This window comes from Pteropus medius, unplaced genomic scaffold (assembly GCF_902729225.1).
Source record: "Pteropus medius unplaced genomic scaffold, Ma_sr-lr_union100, whole genome shotgun sequence".
Classification (NCBI taxonomy): domain Eukaryota; kingdom Metazoa; phylum Chordata; class Mammalia; order Chiroptera; family Pteropodidae; genus Pteropus; species Pteropus medius.
In genome coordinates, this window is record NW_024349799.1 from 4,465,187 (window position 1) to 4,486,995 (window position 21,809).

The 21,809-nt window shown below is 35.7% G+C and overlaps 1 protein-coding gene across 2 annotated transcripts in view; it reads right to left on the reverse strand.

Moving 5' to 3' along the window:
* Positions 1-21,809, reverse strand: part of RNF43 (ring finger protein 43) — a 61,965-nt gene extending 40,156 nt beyond the window's left edge. Inside the window, exons 1-2 of one of the 2 annotated variants that reach the window (XM_039885746.1) lie at positions 21,239-21,809; positions 19,565-20,344 (exon numbers count right to left, since the gene is read on the reverse strand). In XM_039885746.1, the coding sequence (XP_039741680.1) occupies positions 19,565-19,816 (252 nt within the window). In that variant the 5' untranslated portion in view covers positions 19,817-20,344; positions 21,239-21,809. Of the gene's footprint in view, positions 1-19,564 lie in introns of both variants that reach the window. The other variant, XM_039885745.1, reaches the window with a different exon arrangement.

Below are 21,809 nucleotides of genomic sequence, written 5' to 3' on the forward strand. Positions count from 1 at the left end.
ACACAATTGGATAAGTTGCTTCAGAGAAGCACTTCCAATATTCTCTAGACTCCTATCTACTGGTGATACCCTTATCCTGGGAAAAGATTAGAGTTCAGTTTGATTCTTAGAATACAATCCAAATCTTGGTTGCACTGAAATTATAGAAGGAATATGAGTTGGTGGTAAGCTTGAGAGGTAACACCACAAAAGTAAATCCTATCAAGTTGATTATGAATTTTATTAAGAAATTCCAGATAATTCCTTAGCATTTGGCCCCATACTCTTCTAGAAAATAGCCTCAAAGAGAGAAGAGAACATGTCTCCAGCCTCTCTATATAGGGAGTTATCAACAACTTGATATCAGAGAGAAGAAAAGTAATGCACTGGACATTGTACACACGGAAAGAAATAATTTAGAAAGTTATTAAGAAAACGGAAGAAATCAAGTGAGCAAGAACTTAGAGGGTGATAGTATTACAGTTTTGAAGTATGCAGAAACAAGAGAGTTCAACAATCCTCCTCACATAGCGTGCATAAGAGTACACCTGGAGTACTTACTATCTACTACTTAGAGCCCTTACTTTGTACAAGAGATTAATACACAAGAAGTTCAGAGCAGACCAACAAAAGGAGAGAAGGACTTGAGATGATTCACAGGGAAAAGCAAGGGTCACCTAGATGAATACTTTAGAGGATAACAACAGGAAGGCGACAACAGTTACCTCTCCAGTAACCAGACTAGTCCATACGCATTGGCTCCCTTTCATCCTCCCAACTACTCTCACCTTCAGGGTTGTGAAAAATCTATGGAGGCACAATGGTTCAGCTATTTTGTAGGTACTCCACCTTATCTAGAGAGCCAAAATGCTACCAACAGGGTTCTCCAAAGTAGGGAATGGGGCTGTGCAGGCAAATATATCAAGAAGAAAACAAAGGTCCTCATCAGTTTTCCATATAATAAGTTTGCTTGGACAGATTGACAGTATATGGAAAATAGATTGAAAAAAACACTAATTTCCTTCTTCATGCGATTACTACTATAACCTCTCTGCCTTCGGGACCTAACAAAACTAGCAAATATTAAATAGGATCTGAAATTCCTTTGGAGAAAAATATAAGGGTTTGAGGCAGCCAAATGGTCTGCCATAGCAGGACCTATCTATCCAAAGTTTATGGAGAAGGTATTGTTAATATGAGGCAATATAATGTGATGGTAAGTTCCCTAGCTGTACAGACACATGACTCAATTATTTCAGAGGTCTGGATCCATGGTAAGATATATCCAAACCTACTATCATAGCAGTAGCTATGAAGTGATTCCTTTGTCATGAGAGATTGTCATAATTCCCTGATAAGTAAATCTATCATGGCAGCGAAATCAGAAAGCTGCAAAACACAAAAATCTGAGCAAAATTCTTTTGTAAGGAAGACCATGTAGCTCAGTCCCTTACCATAAAAATCAAGGGTTAAACAAACAAACAAACAAACAAAAAGAGTAGACTGGTTCTGCAGCTTGAGAAAGAAGAGAAATGTGGTTTCTCTAGCTAAAAATTTTCTAGATGATGCAGGAACTGCTGCTTAGAAACTACTTTCTAAACAAACTGCAAAGAGATGACTCTAAACATTTCATCAACATATTACAATAAAATCCTCTAGGAAGCTGCCTTACCATTAAGGAAAGAGAAAACCACACATGCTGTGATTTCAGTTCTCTTTCATTTTCTATATTTTCTCATTTTCTTTAAAATCCAAACTTTCATTTGATAGGGAGGGGGAAAAAAAGGATCTTTTTCTGATGAGAAGACACAGCTGTTGGCATGTAACCTGGCATGCAGTTGCCTGTTAATACAGCCTGTAGGAAACTGTCCAGAGGAACAACAGCATCGACGCACTGCTCCAGCAAAATGATGGTTATTTAATGACATTTATTCAACACGTACAGTGAACCTGGTGCCGTATACAGGCCTGGTCATCAAAATTCCAACCTAAATAAGACCTACATAATTTGGAAATACAAAAATAATAAATTTTCACGGTGAGAAGAGACATTTAATTTAACGGTGGGTGCAGATTTTTTAATGAACCCAAAATGAAAATGAGAGGAAAGAAACAGAAGGACCATTATGTAGGTTAAAATTCTTAAGGAGAGAGATAGCCAACGCGACTGACGAGAGGAGGAGCAGAACTTAACAGGAAAGAGAAGAAACTCAGCTCCATGATGCTATATTTGAGACAAGGCTGAAACAGTGAGAAAGACGTCAGTTTGTAAAGAGATCGGACTTGATTATTTTCTGTTAAGTGAAATTCGATAAAATTATGAATGGAAGAGGAAAAAGAATGAGGTGGGGGGTGGAGGCCTGGCCCTAAGGTTATCCATTTAGTATGTGACCATTTCCTCAACAGGTGAAATTTCAAAGGCCAGATAATTAATTTGGCTTCAGAGTCTCCAAAGACAACTATTTTCAGAGACTAATTCAAGATCTGCTTTTCCCCTAAAGATTTGAAAATAAGTATTTAGAATATATACATATATTCTATATTCCATATTTATGTTCTATATAATATGAATAATATATACTTTATTTATAAGTACATATTATTTATAAGTATATATTATATTATTTATTCTAATCTAAACATTCATTTTTAATCCTTTATGTGTATATATATACAAACACATATAACCATAGTAGTTTCAGGCTGGTTGTTTTTACATAAAGCTAAACATGATGTTAATTTTAAATAATTTTCTATGAGTGGTTGGCATGATATACACCATCCCCATCTTCAATTTCCTGTATAATCTGTTGAGTTCCTTTGGTTCTGATGAGAAGTTTCAAATTTTTTTCTTATTTTACACATGTATATGGTGAAAGCTAAGTTTAGAAATAAAAAAATCTATGCTCGTAGAGACACATAAATTGGGGTGGGGACTGAAAAAAACTCAACTGAAAAACTATAAGGGAAAATATGTGTGTGTATAAGTAAATTTTATTGTAGGATAACCATTTAAAATCTAAAACAAATAAACAATTCATCAACTAGGGTATGAAGAATGTGCCCTTCATAGCAACTCCACAAACTCAAAAGGAAAAACCATCAGCATTAAGAAAAAAATTAAGTGATAATTCTACTTGATTCTCAAACACAGCTGCCAATCAGGGAATAGGATATTCTGATTAACACCAGTCCTTGAATATAGAAGGCATAAAATAAAAGTTTGTGATTTATTTAGCTTTCCAAGGACCAACAGGAAGTCCTTTTAAAAATTCAATTTGTACTACTGAAATCTTTTCTGAAATGTATTGATACACTTTCCTGCCTAAACACATTATACTGAACATAATTTAGCCTTTATTTGGAGTTTTTGGTCTCTTATAACCCTACAAGAATATCATTTTGGTCACTTTTTGCATGAAATAACATATTCTGGAGTATAGGAGATTGGGCTGAACTTAGAGTGTCCCTAGGAAGTTCTTGTATTATTTCTGGAAGTTCTTACGTTGTTTGTTTTTAGATCCTTTATAACTGCTTCTTTTATCTTTAACTCATAAGCACAGTACAGAAAAAAATCCCAGTTAATTTGGTAGTTATTCTATTTAATAAAGATTTCCTATACAACTCTAGTTCTAAGGTAAGGAATAGAATTGGAAACTCAAATAATCAGGTATTAAAATCACTTTGCCCCCAAGATTGCCAAATTTGCAAAACAAGTTATCCGAAAACAAAAACCTGAACTATTTAAACACATTTTCAGACACTCCACCCATAAAAATGGAGGCTGGCAGCCTTTCACTCTAAATACCCTATTGCTTAGAACTCAAGACTTTGTCCAACAACCTCAATAAATGTATAAAGATATCAAGAGGCAAAGGTCAAAAAAAGAACCATGAACATCAAACAAGGCCGCTGGAAGTGACCCAAAATATCACATGCTGGGCTTTCCTTTTTAATGATAATAACAGTGATACTGAGTGTTTATCCATGCTTTTATTTCAAAGAGCTTCAAATGCTTTGCAGACATCTCTCACTAATCTTTATTAGGCCTTAGGAAGAAAACAGTTTACCCCGAGTACCTTCAGAGGGGAAAGACACTTGCCTCTCTCCATCTTCCCCATACACCCTGTCTCCTGACTCCCACTATGCTGTGTCTCACTGTGATTGAAATAGATTATAATACCATACAAGTGTTGAAAGGATAATAATGGTAATTGAGTTTGTTTCTAAAAGAGTTATAAGCCATGTGTGTTTAATCATAACAGGGAACAGGTAAGTAGGAAAGATGAGAAAACCCATAATTACCTTTATCCCATTATTTACCTCTTGGGGAGAGACTTCAAATTGGTAAAGTTACAGTATGGAAAACAGATTTTCCATACTGCAGAATATTAGTCTCTGAGGAGGCTCAAAGGATGATCTTTACCTGAAAATGATTTCTGGGCTACAAATATTTGATTGGTATAATGACTGAAACCGCTTATTCTCGTTTTGATCTAATACTTCTCAGATGGGAAACTGAGAGTCTCAGGGACTTGTGGGATAATTTCCAAGTAGGCTACAGAACCTTATCTGCTGAGCTTCAAAGAACTACATGTTGGGACCAGCACAGTACAAGTATAATGAACTGGGTAAATTAGTTCCCTTCACGATCCCGAACCCCTTCCCTTCTGGCCCTCAGAAAACAGCTGCAAAGGTAGACAGGAAGCTGAAGTTTCAGCTTTCTGAGCAATTGTTTTAGGGCAGCAGCAATGAAAAAGAATACTCCAAAATTTCAAACAGGGAAAATGTAAGAGGGATTAATTAGGATCCCTCTGACTTTGAGAAGTAAAAACTTAGAAAATAGTTGCTTTGTGTTGTGTTAGTGATTACCTCAGTGATCACGGAAGGAAGCTAATGGGTTTACCCATGTAGAACAGCCACATGTACAAAGATCCTGGGAGGGCAAGTGATTCACCACAGCAAAAGCAAGGCGGTCACAGAACTCGAGTTCCCACCCTAGAACCTATACACTATTAGTCATTCTCTAAGCCACTAAGGCTACCGTTTACCACATTATCGTAACATTTAATCAGCCCTTTGGCCCACAAAATTTTGAATCTAAAGCTTTGTCTTTTTAACTACGAAAAAAAAAATATATACAAATAGTTTTGCCTAGTTATTTTAGGATAATGCCAACTTGAATTCAAATGAGTTAACTGAACCCAAATCAATAACCCTCAAACTTAATATTTCTTATAGTAATTAGGTGAATGAGAAAGAGCTCGAGTTTAATTATTATTGATAATAAAACTTTACATTGGCAATTTTCAACGACAATTTTCATATATTATTTCATTTCATGTAGGCAGACTATTTATTACTATTATTCTCATTTTATTCATGAGGACACAGGCTCAAAGAGGTTAAGTAACTTTCTTTAAGGTCATAAAGTTAAGAAGAATCAGAGCTGACATTAAAACACAAGACTACTGAGAGCTTTTTTCACTGTAAGATGTTGCAACTCATTTTAGAACGCCCTTTAATGCCTTATTATCATATTATATCATTATATATGGATACTGTGCAAAGAGCACTATTTGGTGGGTATATTATCTTCAATTATCTGATTGGTGATAGAAATTATGTTCTTAGGCCAGAAGGCCTCCAGTTATACATAAAGTTAGAAGATAATGAAGTAACTCTACTCTAAGGGAACTCAAGAAATGCTGATAATTCAAAAGGAAGAAAGTCCTCATCAAGGAAGTTAGATTGCCTCAGAAACAACTGCCTAATCAGAGAGCATTCAACTGGTGGCCAATAGGGTAACTTAAACATTTCTGGGGAAAGGAAAAAGCAGCAAAAACAATGGTAGCTTCTTACTCCTGAAAATGCTGCATGGTGTTCTGATTCTGGAGATATGTTCCTGGTCTTTTACTCTCCTTCACGTTTACTGGATGCATAATTGCACAAGACAAATTCCAAATAATAAATTACCAAATGATTCATCATCATTAATAGATCCTCACAAACATCTTGAAAATCAAGTTTACATCTTCATTTGATCAAGCAGTAAAATAATCAATGAATGCAATGCAAAAGACTACCTTTGAAGTCAGTGGGAGAACTTGTACTAGTCCTCCTGAAATTGTGACAGCCAAGTTTTGGGGTGTGTGCACCCGCTGCCTGGGTACAAATACTATACAGTTTCTGGGTAGAGTTTGGCTACAGGAGAAAATCAGATCTTCTGGCAACACTTACAAGGCAGGTGCAGTTATAAAGAACTTGACTTTTGATTCTATTGTCTATCAGGACAGGTGGTTTGGTGGAAGTATGGAATCTTGCCAGGCAGGCTCCAACTCAAACTTCCCTTTAGAAACAAAACAATAAAAATGGAAACAAAATGCCAAATCCTGTTCCATACCTTGAAGATTGATATTGCTCGAAAAACTAGGGCATTTTATATAATAACACTAATTTGATTCAAGCACACATCAACTCAGGAGAAATAAGATGATTATAAAAATGAAAAGGCAATTGCAGGTTGGGCTCTTCCCTTATAGTTCAATTACTTATTCTCCTATATAAACTAAAGGAACACTTACATTTCAGTGAAATGTACACACACATTCTTAGTATAAAAAAATAAAATAAAAACTGCAATCTAATACCTGCATAGGAGTAACACAGGCGAGTTAGCATTGCTGAGTGGAATAAAAATTTTGGCAAATCCTGCCTATCCCACATAGCTGACTTACCTTCCTAGTACAAACTATTGCAGTTAAATTTCTGTAAGAATTGGCCAGTTGATGATTCCATCAAAGAGATTGTCTTTCTCTAAAAACACTATACCATGTTAGTTCTGAACAGAGTAAAAATATAAAGGATTGTTTCTGGTGGCAAAGACAGACAACTGACATTTTTACCAGGTTTGTCTGCAGGACAAGCCTTTGTGATTGACGACATAGGCTCCTAACCACCACAAGGAGGCTGGGAGGAAGTACTCAAAGAATCTTTGTGGGGCCACAGTAGCTGCCGCTGTTGGAAACTCTGAGCATTTTTGGTGTTCTTAAAATTCTATTTCCAACCACTACTTTGTGGTTGCGATGAAGGGATAGGAAGAGATTGGAAATCTTCTAGAGCAAATATTCTCTTCTCTTCATAATCACAGAGCCAAGATTAAAATAACAAGAATGTACTTTGCCTGGGGCATAATTCTGCCTAAATGTGTCTTATCCATCACTTTATTTTTCTTAATTCTTATTTTTGTTGTTAATTTGCTCTAGGAAGGAAAGTTAGATGATCTATAAATGGGTTCCAGAAAAGCTTGGAAAACTTCAGGGATTCAGAGAATAATATTTAAGAAGGAGTCATAATATCTGAGAACAATGCCCTATAAATGCCCCAAAGTGCAAGGATAAAAATATTAAATGAATCACTGTTCTTACAAAGAAAATAATTTCTTAAAGTTACAGTCTTAATTCTCCCTAAATGACAAATGGTCTATTCAAGCCCCAGAGATGAAGCTCTGAGGCTAGTACCTAAAGTGGTTGTACTTCTTTACGCCTGACTCAATCAAACAGTTGAAATCCAAAAGTAAGTTCCTCCTTCATTTACCTGCCAAGACCTAAGTTCAGGCCCTCAGGGTGCTGAGGTTTTCCTTTGTGGGAGAAAATGACATCATCGACACCTCAGTGACAGTAGGGAATGCAGGGAATGTGGCTCCCAACATTGGTGATATCATCAACGGCCCTGGGAGAGACCCGAAATTCCCAAGAGTTGAAGTACTGATGGTTAAAAAAGGTGGGTGTTTTTGTTGTTGTTTCAAATTTATCAATGGATTTTGATGTTTCCCAATGTCAGGTTTTAAAAGGGCAGGTAGAGAAAGGGTACCTCTTCCAGTAAGAACCTCAAGAATCAAACATAACAGAAGTTAAGTCCAGACAGAGCTACTCAACTCATTTGTATCTTACTGGCTCATATTCAACCAAGGAAGAATAGAGTTCTATTAGGCTCTCTCCTAGCTTCCAGACGAGTATATTCTTTAGGGGACTTGCTAATGTTGCAAGTTTGCATTCAAAATAAATTCTAGGCACTCACATAATCCCCCAGTCTCCTCCAAACTTTCTTGATGTGCGACAATTAAGGAAAAGAATCTTTGATTATAAAACAATTTCTTTGACTGGAAGAAAATTCTTTGCAGGGCGTGAACGGCAGGAGAAAGAAAAGATTTTTCTGAAGTGCAAACTAGTTGGAAACCCCCTGGGGAAAGAATCTGATTCCCAGTCTTTGAGAGGACCGGGCCTGCCTGTACAAGCTGCCTCTGCTGCAGGCCTCTAAGAAGATGCTTTTGTGTCTACTGTATGGCCCTCAGCAACAGCACCGCAGCTCTTCTCTTTTTTGCCGGCGGAAGTTTTCCAGCTCTGGGGGATACATAATGCAGAAAGCCACGGTTTAATAACCTGTCGGTTTAATAACCTGTCGTAGTTGCTAATCAGATGGCCCCATTTCCAGATGCCTCCAGATGCTTACATACTAGAACTCTATCCCCTAGCCCCATACATCTACCAGCTGTTCTGAAATCTTATTTCCAGTGTAATTATTCAGCTTATCTCTAAGAATTCAACTTTACAAAGTATTTTAGGATCAGACACCTCATCCACCTCCTACGAGTAAGGCCCAGACTGGCTCCAGGTTATCTCTGGCTTTTCTAAGACTTTCCAAAGATTCAGAGTCACTTAGAATCTGAATGGTAGGTTTGTGATTGAAGTCAGTGTGGTTTAGCCACTAGAACAGCCTTGAGGAAAGATTTAGAAGGGTCCTCAATCCAGTACAGATATTTTAAAATATACAATTTCAGAGAAAAACTCCTTTTCGTATGTGTTAACTGAATATAAAGACAGTGTAGGACCGGAGGACTAGGAGTACAACTAAGTCTAATAATGCTTAGTTTTGCTACCAATTAGTTTTGTGACTTAAAGTAATCTGGTCAGATTTTTTTATACCACCTACCAAACAAATTTTATCTCGGGGAAAAGAAATAATTAAGCAAGTCACATGTCCCTTTAGTATATTAAGTCTATTTCTGGAATAAGCATAAACTCTAAATGCTTAGACCTACAAAGGATCTTAAAGGTTATTTAGTTACCCTGCCAACCCTACCTCAACAGATAAAAGGTTAAGTGACTTGCCTTTACTTTTTAAATGGTCATAAGGGACCTATGGACTTTTCATATACCCAAATACTAAATTCTAAATAATCTCTAATGATGATAAATATATATAATGTAATGTATATCATAAAGTTTTACTAACTTTAAAGCAGAAAACAACCAAATGCCCTTTGATAGATGAATGGATAAAGAAGATGTGATGCATACATACAATGGAATGTTACTTTCCCATAAGATGGAATACTGCCATTTGCAACAACCTGAATGATCTTGAGATAGTCATGCTAAGTAAAATAAGTCAGAAAAAGTTGAAGATCAAATGATTTCACTCATATGTGGGAGATAAAACTGAAAAGCAGAAATGAACAAGACAAACAAAAACTCATAGATACAGACAACAGTTTAGTGGGCAGGAGAAAAGGTAAATGAGAATAAAGGGAGTCATATAGATGGTGACCGAAGGAGATTTGACTTTGGGTAGTGAACACACAATACAATATGCAGATGAGGTATGACTGAACTGTACACTTGAAACCTATATAATTTTATTAACTAATAAATTTAATTAAAAAATGATGAATAGGTATTGAAAGTTACCAAAAAATAGGTTAATAACCTAATGTTGTCACAGCAGATATGTACATTCTTCTTGAGTTGGTCTCTATATCACTCATATTATACTAAAACCAACACATTTTAAGGAATGGGAATAATACATACTAATAACTAAAGTCAATAATTTTTAAAAACTTTGCATTAGAAACAAATTTTGCTGAATCAAGATGGTATTCATTCGTTCTTTACCTTCTACATAGTCTTAGTACCTATTTCTTCCTTTATGTAGTTTGTGGAGAATTAAAATTGAGTCAGTGAGATTATCAATTAAAAAAAAACCTCTAAATATGCTGAATTCTGTCTAAAGCTCAATTTTTCTGTTTTAATTTTACTACAATTTAACAGGAACTTCTTGGGCACTTTAGAAAGCCAGTTTGCAATTTAAAAAGAAAGCCATGTTGTTTAGTTATTTAGACTTCTAAAGAAAATGCTACAGGTATTATATATACAGTAATATTTATACAAGCAATATTATAACCTATATTTAATTGGTAACAGTGAAAATTCATGTTGGGTTTGGTTGTCCTCTAGCTCTAAGCTACTTTAAGTTGCCTAGGTTAAGGTTTTATGTTTTTTGTTTGTTTTTTTTCTTCAGTCATAGGAGACACCTTGAGAGAGAATTACCAATCATTTGACTGACTCCTGAGAAAATGAAAATCGGCACTCTAATGCATCTATGCCTGTGCCTCTCGTTTGGCATTCATCACATCCTGCCTTCCGTTGTTTCAGTTGTATCTGCTCAGTTGGACTAGGCTAGGGTGTTGTTCTTTGTGTTGCTATAGGACCTGCCACAGAATTTGGTACACAGTGGGAGAGTCAGTAAGGTTCTCCACCTAACTTCACAAAGAGCCCTTACTGCTTTAAGGAGATGATCCAGGCCACCAAGTCACCTGGTTTGCTGTGACTCTATGGCAGAATAAATGACACATTTTGTATCACGTAAAGTAATGCTGTTGCAGCAAGGTATATTTCTTCGCTTGTTTTAAAGTATGCCTTCTAAGTTGATTAGGGACCAAAGAGGAAAGAAAGTCTACAGCAGTCTATAATATCTTATATGGAATGTTCAGGGGAAAATCTCTGCCAGCATCTGCTTTTTAATGCCCTTTCAATGACCCAAAAAAGTTTAAAATAAATAAATAAGGTTTGCTAAAAATACCAACCAGTAAGATATGGCAGTAGATTGGCAATTCTTTGACTGGCAAACCACTAATCTCTCTGGGTCTAGTTCTTCCTCTGTAAAATGAAATGACTGGATTAGGTGTTTTTCCTAGTTTGAAATCTGATGACTATATTTTACAAATGGAATAGTCTGCCCCTCTGCCTTCCATCTCCAAACTGTATTTTACCATAGGTATGGAAAACTGAAAAGGACTTAATTCCAGTATAAGGCCAATAAAGTCCTTCACAAAGTTAGGTTAAAAAAACAAACAAACTTGACCACAAGAATCTTAAAGTCAGATAACCGATATGATTCTAAGTAGACAATATAAAAATGAAAAAACATGAAATCTAAATCATGTAAAAAAATTTTTTATAGTGGGCAAATCACAAGACCAGAAAATGGTTTAGAGGGACATAATGGGAATCATTTTTTAGGAAACAGTAACATTAGTAGGCATAAAATGTAAGGCCTTCAGTTTCATCCAAATTATTCTACAGGAAAAACAATAGCAATAGTATTTCTCAATTGTCATATATTTACATATGCACAATAGTACCCTTTCGACATATTAGCATACACAAAATTAACAGGTACATATGATAACTGAATATGCTCTTTAAAATTACAGTTGTATTATAGTTGATTTCCATTATAAGGGAAGTATTCCAGATTTTTTAAAAAAACAAACTGGTTTTGAAGATAGTTATGTTGCTATCTTGAACAGTTACTGCTCTACTTTATATTCAGCAATCAGAATTTCTAAATAATCTAATTTCCTATCTCCATGAAAAATGTGAGCCTTTGTGTTTACAATAAAAAAAAAACCTTAACTTAAATCATTTTGATTATGTTGATGTTTCTGATAAACACAAACTCTAGTATATTTTTAAAAGTATCAAAACAAAACAAATATATCCATGAACTGTAATGTTCAGAACCCAGGTAAAAATAAAGAGTATGTAAAGTAGCTTATCTGTTCTTTAAAAACAAGCTAATCAGCAATCGATAATAAACCTTTAAAAAGAAAAAGACACAAAGATTTCCATTATAGCAAGAAGAAACTTAAGGGCCTAAGGAATCCTACTCTAGGGAAAGCAACAGGAGCTTAAAGGATAGAAACCAAAGAGATGGAAAGTAACCAGTCCGTTTGTTTTATAGCCTCTGTTCTTTGAATTTAGTAATCAAATAGACACATAGAGCCACAATTGTTCTACCTATATCAAAACAAATTAGTAAAATATTCTCTATTCTTATGAGCCTCAAGTGAAACTACCATAATGAAGGGTTGTAAGCATTTCTTGAATTGATGTGCAGTTTCACTTAATATTTGGAGAACACAGTTCCGGTTTTTTTTTGGTTTTTTGTTTTTTAACTACACATAAGCAGATCTTTGTCAGATACCAGTTTTTATATCTAAGATGATCATAGTTCAGGCTAACCTTCTTATAATTGCATTATAATTGTTGTCTGATTTCAAGTAATGTATACCAATACTTTTTAAATTAAGTAAACTGACAGTAAATTAGTTTTGAGAATTTGGTTTCATTTCTTGAAATAATGGAGATTATTCTAGGATAGCAGCTCTTAATCTGTAGTCCTTAGATCCTTACACATGTCTCAGAGACTCTCAACTCACTGGGATTTTATGCAAAATTCTATGTTAAGTACATATCGTCAGTAACTTTCATCACATTCTCAAAGGGGGCTGTGACACCAAAAGAAGATTAAAAACCACTGTGTTAGGGTATCTCGAAACCAGAATTGGGACTCACAAGCTTAAGGACTAAGAAGGCCAAGTCCTTCGAATAGACATATGTTAGTATCTTACAATCACAGGTTTAAAGTCAGTACCCCCAATAAATCTCTCTTGGAAAATCAGAATTTCCTGAAAAGCAGGGGTTGAGCTATTAAACCAAATAAAGGCTGTGGGAAAATGCTGTGTAAAGGAGCACTTCAAATATATTGATTATAGCCATACTTACGATTTGGAAATAACGATCGAGGAGACACTGTCAGTAAGTTGGAGGGGTAAAGGAATAAAGCACGCTGTGTCAAACCCAGAGCACTCAGAATAACTGACCTCATGCTTAAAAATGTGATGAGATAAACAAATCTGTTTCATCCTAAGTTAAATCCCAGCCATCGAGTCAATACTACCACAGTTCCTTATAATCATTAAATAAATATTTATTGAGCACCTACTATGTCTGAGGCACTGTATAAGTATACTAAGGCACTATTCACAGGAATACAGCTCTGAATTAAAGAGACAAAAAAATTACTGCTTTCACAGAACTCATAATCTACTGAAGAAAGATAGACAGCTACAGAAGTAAAACATTACAGTATGTCACAAGGCAATAAGTTTACAAAGAAAAATCAAGCAGGGAAGGAGAATATGGGTCAGAGGGGAATAGGAAGAGTCCTTCAGAATAGGATATTCTAGAAAAGCCTTGTTGAGAAGGCATATTATACACTTCAGGGTGACATGTGAGAGACTAAGAGGAGAAAATAACTGGGGGTATATGTGGGACTAGCAAGTGGAAAGGCCCTGAGGTGGATGTACGCCTGGTTTAATTGGAGGACACAAAGAAGTCAGAGTGGCTGGAGCAGAGTGACGGGGAGAAGAGGTGGGGTAGGAGGGAGGGGGGCCCGCAGGCCAGATCCTGAGGAGCCAAGCAGCTCACTGTAAAGACTCTGGCTTTTACTGTAAAAACAATTCCCAAAAGAACAATGAATGCAGGTCAGAGCATTAGCTCATAGAGCTTTTTGAGACATAAAGTTGGCAAACTGCTTTACCAATAGTTTTTTGACTGAGTTATCATATTGAGCAACGTAGGTCCCAATAGGGGATATCTCAACCATATTTTAGCTTTTTAGGATTCTCACTCAGTAGAATTGATCCCTGAGAAATCCACATCCTCAGATATCTTAAAATTTGGATTCCTCATCTATCTCCTACAAAGTTGATTGGGTCCATTCCTGTACAACTTTGTTCTTGGATCATTTACTTGCTTTCTCTTCCCCATTATGTTTCCTTTTTTGTAAAATGGAGTAAATATCATCTGTTCTTATCTGGCTTGCACATTTTAGTGAATCATTTTAAGCTTCTTGGAAGAAAATATATAAAGTCAATGAAACATCATTATCATATTCTTTTCTAACTATACCCTGATACCGATTCTGGTTCCTGACAGGATATTTATAATAGTACATTGGTCAATTATAACATCTTTTCCTCTGCTGTATTTAGCAGTTTGAAGGAAATAAGAGGGAAAAAAAAAGCACAAAAAAAGTTCCAAAAATACTTACCAGTGAACAAATGTAAAGGCTTTTTATTAAAAACAAAACAAACCTAGCCATGGGCTCCTGGAATATCTTTAATACTGTATAAAAAGTACACTGTGGCTAATTATTAAAGAAAACTATAACACACACGCGCGTGCGCGCGCACACACACACACATCCAAAAGCCAAGGAAATGCTTACCCTCAGAATCAGCTAAAGGAACACTAAACAGCCTGATAGGGACACTAACCAGGGGCATCGCTCATTCATTACCTCCTACTGACCACAGGGATTTACGAATTTGAACTTACAAAATTTTTGCTGGATTTCCACATGAAGTACGAAACTATTATATATGCAAATCAGTTTGATGGGTGCTTATAAAAGAGTTATCTTCTCAACTTGAAAAATTATCATAAAAACATTCTGCAGCTTCCTCCTCTCCTCTGGGTGCCAGGCTTCTAACACAAAGCCGAGTCAAGAAGGCTCTGAGCTGGGACCACAGGAAGCAAGCACCTCTGACTGCTGTGCACACAGAGGAATTATATCTGATGGTGCTCTTCTGACTATGTTCTAAAGTCAATTAGAAATTAATTGGATTATCAGCACCTCCATTAACATAAATAACTGAGAGTTGATTGTACTTTAAATATTTATACTTCTTTTAAAGGCTGGCCTCAGAGCAAAATCACAAAATCTTTGAAATCTCTGCTTCCAAGGAACTCTAACTTGAGTAATGACAGTTATATGTAGGCTATTTCAAAATTTATTATGTCAAGCTCCTGTATTATATAATTTACCATAGGCTATTATAAAGTGAAGAGAAAGATAATGAAAGTTGTTCCATTAAAAGGGGGATGCTGAGTAAATAAACATTCTACTTTACAAATATCTTTGCAAATGTAACACAAATAAGAGAAACAGAAGAAATACAGAGATTATTAGAAGTTAGGATATTGTGTATTCTGGATCAGTCTCAGAGAATAATACTCATGTTCATTACTTTCTGTTCTAGAAAGAAAGAAATCATTTCTATGAAGCCTACACTGATGTTCTGTTCATCTGTGGCATTATAGATGTACAGAATTTTAAAGCTGGAAAAACATGGGCTCTAGGGTTCAAATTCCAGCTATGCCACCTACTAGCTAGGGTCATGACCTTGGCAGGTACTAACACTTTGAGCCTCAGTTTCCTTATGTGTAAAATGTGAAAAATAAAAGTACTATACTTATCTCATGAAGTTATTAAAAAGGTTCAGTGAGCTAATATATATAAAGTGCATAACACAAGTTGGCTATGCAGTATTATATTTCGATCCCTCGATTTTACAGACAGGAATTGTAAAGCCTAGAAAGGTAAAAACCACTTTGTTCCAAATCACCCAACTACTTAGTGGCAGAGTTAGAACTAAAAGGCAATCCCTTGGGTCAAAGTTCAATCACTTTGTCAACTACAGTTTTGCTATAAAGCATTAGCTATCTGGCTTTGGCCAAAACTTTAAAATAAAGTTTTCTCTCCCTTCCCAAATAATTCATTTCAGGACCTGACTACAATTAAAGTAAAAATGCAAAGATGGAATAACTAGGTGTTGACTAATAGGTAAATTAAGGGGCAAGCAGAGACATCGAACAAGGAGGAATCTGTCCAGGAGGTGTTCGCTTCTGCTGGCCAAATGTTAAACTACCATAGCTCCTATTGTAGGTCTGAAGCCCCAGGGCAGCATATTCTAATCTTGATCATAACATTACCCTGGAGTCTAAGAAAATCCAGGACAACCAGCTGAGCAGGAAGAGTGTGATAGTTGAAGAACTGGGGACCTCTCTTGCACTACACTAAGATCTTCTTGCTCTTTTGCTTTGAGAAGAAAGAAGATTCATTCTGAGTTGTTCTGCTGAGTAATAACATTTATGAAAAAGGAACAAGAATCGAGAAAGAAAATAGGACTGTAATCATTTTTAGAAGTGGTAGCAACAATATTACTAGAATAATACAAACAAATCTTGATAAAAGATAAAATAGAAAACTGGACAATTCCGTCATGCATAAGCTTTTACACATTTTCCATCTGTAGTATAAACCAGGAAGAAAAGAATATATTCAAATGAAAAACAAAAATAATAAGAAGTTAGAATCACTATTATTTAGTCCTTTATCAGTCACTGCCAAGTAATTAAGAAATCTGGAAAAGTTTCCTTGAAATAAAAAAATTTTTTGGTCTTCCAAAGAAGTAGATACTTTAAAGACAATGGCAAACATGCACAGGAATGTGAAATGATATGGTAATGCAAAGAAGCAGCTTTTGGCAAAAAAGAAAGGAAAACAATATAATTTGGTGAGGGCTAAGATGGGGAATTTTGAAACAGAAAAGAGAGGACTTGAGAAATGAAGGAAATACAGCAAAGGCAACGTTTCCTCTTCTATTGTGACTTTCTTCTAGTACTTTCTTCTAGTACAATATTACAATAAAAAGAATATTACAATAAAAAACTTTGAACATATCTGGTAGAATGGATACTACTATTGGTAAAAAGAAACCTAAGCACAAAGAGTGAGGTATAAGAATCAGGACAAAAATTCACCAAGGCTTGATCTTCAATGTCCTTGTATATATAGACATCAGATGAAGTTGAGACAAGGAAAATTATTTTAGAGACAATTCTATGGTCCATTTTATTATTAAACAAATTGGGAAGTACACTGTCAAGGGATGTCTCTCTTTAAGAAAAATTAAAATTGTAATACAAGCGAAATCCAGTTAATTTGGTCTTTATAAAATTATACATACCTGAATTAATTGAGCTAAATGTCAGATTTTCTTAAACTCTCTGGGAATTCCGGGAACCACACAAGGTTATTATTTTTTTAAATTGTTATTTACATACCTTTACACTACGCAATGCATAGCAAACCCAATTTTACAATGCAAGATACCTGACTGCATCTTTGGAGACAATCAAACTTAACAGGCAGCTAAAATAACTCATCGGTAGAAGGATATGTAGAATTATCCAAAATTCCTCAAAGCCAACAGAGAAGACCCCTTTATATTTGTAACACTAGGGTACAGCTATCCACCAAGAAAGCTGAAGCACCTCAAAACACAACTTAAGGAGATATAAACAGAACTCCAGTTAAATGGAAGGCTTGGTTAACCACAGTTGAGTAAACCTGAGTTGCAGCGTAATCTGATAAGGAATGAACGGCATGGATTCTAGAAGTGTAAACCATGTGTCCCGAACACACTAGCGTTCTTTGAAAGAGTTAATCAAATAGTGGGTAAAGAATAGTGATGCATATCATTCAAAAGCTTGTTTTTGTCTTTTAAAAATAATTCTCTTATAAGAGATTATTAAGAAAATTTAGTAACTATACTGTGGATTAAAAATTGATTAATAGTCAAAAAAACAGAAACAATATTAAAAGTCTCCAGAGATTAATACTAGGCTAGTTAACAACTTTATGAATGACCTAGAAGAAGCTTACGCGGCCAGAAAACATGAAGACTGAAAATTGACGCAAACTATGGTAAAGCCTAAAGGCCTTGCTAAATAATACAGTGAAATTCCCTCTTCACAAAAATAAAGAAACAATACTTAAAGTATACTAATAGGCTCAATGTTAACAGTTAAAAAAAAAAGAAAAGATTACTAAAATTTACCAGAGTGAGAAAAAGAATAAAGAGCAGACAAAGATTGACAAAACGATGAATGGCAAAGAGAATGCCAGCTAGTGCCTCTTAAATCTCTTTTCCTTTATTAATACACAGAAACTATATGTACAGCTTTAATAGGAGACAAAAAATTTAAAATAAAAGAGGACACTACTTTATACAGTATATAATTAACCCACTGAACATGCTGTCACAGGACATTAATGAAGCACAAAGCTTAGTATGGCTCCCAAAGACCTCAAGAGATATCAAAAGGTGGTTCTATAGCAAAATAATTTAAGGTAAAAAATAAAATGGAGCACCCTCATGCTTCAGGGTATTAACTAGGCAAAGTCGGAAAAAAAAGTTTCCTTTCCAATTGTATTCAAAATGACTTATGTTTCAACTGTTAAATGTTCCTAATTCCATCGTAGAGTTTAAATTAAATGAATAGACTCCTATCCAAAAATTCCTACTCCTGTATTTCCAGGTACATTTTCTTTGCCTGTTTATTTTTCTAAACAGCAGAGCCTTCCATTTCACCCAATTATTCTTCTACTTCACTTATCCCAGCTTCAAAATACTGCCTAAGAAATGATCATGAAGAACCGCTAAATCATATATGTAAAAATCCACGTTTGGAAAAGAGAGTTCTATAATTTGTTAAATTTTCTCACCTTCTTTCTCAACATAGACCAAAATTTAAATTCGTATAATATTTTGGTTCTGCTCATATCACAAAATCAAAATCTGAGCTTGGATGCTGAGGGGAATTATATCTAATATTTTAGCTTGTGTCCAAGAGCTACAGCAACAAGTATTCTTTCATAAAATAAAATTTAATCAATAAGCAACATAATTTTATGGAGTAAGACACTGGAATGCCACATTCAAAAGGTACAGCCCTCTAGGCTCTAGCTTCACCATGGAGGATGAGCAATTCATCTATGAAATGCTATGGCCCCAGCAAGTTCATAAATTCAACACATAAAGAGTAGGCTATGAATTAACAGGCAAAATTCACAGCCTGAAAGCCTGAGAAACTGTCTGAAAGACTTTGTGAGTTAATAAAAAACAGATGTTAAATTTTAAATTTTGAAAATAATAAAATTATGTGTAGACAAGACCAAAGTGATTGGGAGGTAAGTTTACACCTTGTGTCCATTTTGTAATCCAGTCCTCTCCATTTTGGGCTTAGCATAGGGTGCCGCACGTGGTATAAAGCCAGCCGTAGCATTCAAGCTTGAATGAATTTTAAAAGTGACACAGTGATCAAATATGCTCCAAGGGCATTCTAGAATTTCAGGGTGCTACTGACCATTAAAATCAACCTCCTTTGTGCTCACTTCAGATTTAAACAGGATATAGAGTACAATCCTCAGGTCAATTAAATACAAGCCCATATATTTCATCTATCAAAATACTGTGTCTAGAATATATCGCTTGCAAAGAAAGTCTTATTATGCGGATCTAAAAAGGCGATGTAATACCAGGGTTAAAGATAAGCAGATGATCTTCTAAAGTACAGGATTTATATGCTTCTTCTTGAGTATATAAAATAAGAATTTGCTTTAGAATGCCAATGAGGCAATATCCTTAAAAGATAGAACAAATAAAGCTAAGCAGCAGAAGCCTTTGTGTGGTATTTGGTTCGGGAGGTAAAGAAGAAAGGCCTATTTCAAACAGATAGAAAGTGAAATATAATAAAGTTATCCTTACCTGCATTAATTTTCCTTCTGCTGGAGTTATTTCAGCAACACCAGCAAATACACCTTCCAAAGTCAGATTCAGTTTTCCTGTAGGGTCCATTTTCAGGGGGATCACTCTGATAATAGCTTTCTGCTCTGCTGATCTTTCAGACTCCACTGCTGCTGCCAGTACCAGTCCTGTGTGTCCAAAGCCTGCCTGCAGGGTAGCCATCAGCAGCCAGGGCCAGAGGGCAGCCAGCTGCAGCTGGTGGCCACCACTCATGCTACCAGCTGCAGCAATGCACTTCGGCCATACATACTGCTTCCACTAGCTAATACCAAACGCAGGTTCTCAGATCCAGACAAATTAAGGAAGAGAGAATTTATGCTTCAGTTTCAGAAAGCCAAGTCATAGTTTTGGCCCTTCCTTTCTCATATTCCCAAGAACAGGTGGCATTCTTGATCTGGCAGGGAAGAGGGTGTTTTCAGCCCACTTCTGCTGCAGGTATGTCATTTTCTCCCATCTTCACTATTATTAGTAAAGATAGCACCACTTTTCTTTGGAATTTCCAACTTTGCTTGAGGTTGAATGTCACATTCTGAATTTTTATTATGTCAGATCACTTGGTGCTGGTCTTCCATATGCATCAAGCTGTAGAGCCACTAAACTCAATGTTAATGAACAAAACAAGGCAAAGTAAATAACTAAGGCCATGCATCGAAGGTGAGCGTGAAAAACTCCAGTTCAGAAAATGAAGAAATGGTCCTTTTTAAGCCACATGATTTGTCAATGGAAAAAGACTAAAGATCACTGGAGAATTTTTTTAATGGGAAAAAAGAGGGAACAATATTTGAGGTCATACCTTGAGAGATGTCCAAAGATGCTACGACATGTATTCATAAGTTTCCACATTCAAATATATTTCATGGTAGCCAAAGTCCCAGGCCTTGAATTTATAGTACTTTGAGTGAACTTAAATATACTATCGTTTTTAAATGTTCTACCTGATTTGCCTATCAATTAGGTAGTAATTTATATGTCTTCACATATTATAGGATAATCCTGAGCATCACGACCTTTTTCAAATTTCATAATTGAAAGAATATCCAAAAAGGTTAGATTTCCAATTATTTTTCCTATTTCTATTTTTATTTTTCTTTCTCTTAGGGATTCCAGCTTTTATTCTCCTGCTTGAGAATGCCAAGCACTTTGATTTCCCATGAGATGCTTTTGGAAACTACTTTATTATCCCAATCTTATAATCTGTAATTTTCTAGGTTCATAAGTAAAACAAAGGACTATTCCTGACACGTTTTCAAATTCCTCGAGGGGGTGGGGTATAAAAGATAGGGGGAGTAGGGAGGTGATTAGTCTACAGACTCTAAGTAGAATACCCTGAAAAAGTAAAAAGCCTGAACAGGGTAGATCTGTGCTATTTCTAGGCACACTTGAGAATTTGGGTCTTTGTACAAAAATAAAACCTTATTCTAAAATTTTAAAATGTGCACCCTTAAGTAAATATAAATGCACATCAACCACAAAGCCCCACTGTGTTCAGAGATCAAGTTAAAAAAATCTTATAAAGTTTTCAGAATAAGTGCTGAAAAGCCAAGCAATTGAACATGAACCTGTTATACAGATTCTTTTCTTTTGCTGAGGCAGAGGGAGAAAAAAAAAAAAGAATTTCAAAAGAAATCTGCAAACCTGTTGCGCTGTCGGGCCCACTGGAATCCACGGGGGTGAAACAAATTCAATTATGCTTTTATAGATCCTGCTCAAAAAAAGATTTCAACTGTTTAACCAAGTACAGCTCATTCTTCCACCTTCTTACTCTGCAACCAAACCAAGTGCCCCACACTGCAGGTAGGTGCCGAGAAACTCCGCAGCCTGGAAAAATAATCCATGCAGGTCAGAGGCAGAAACAGTCCAGGGTTAGAGCTACTGTCCCCAAGAACTCTAAAAACACTTATAGAGGATCCAAAATCATTTCTGCAATCTCCTTTCTAACAAAAGTTCTTTCTCTCCCCGAACAGCATATAAAATGATCAGATCTTGAAAGAGAAAAGAAGCAAAGCAACAATTCACTACCAGGAGCACAGAAAATCCCAGAGGGAGAAGGCAATATCTCTGAATCATGGATGGACTTGGAAAGTTCGGAAGGATTCGAGTGCTTCCCTTCCAGAAAGACAATTCTGGATCAACTCCCTAGAGGAAAAAGCCTGTGGTTTGTAATTGGTGTTCTAGTTCGACTCCCTCCCCTGAGACTGCAATCACG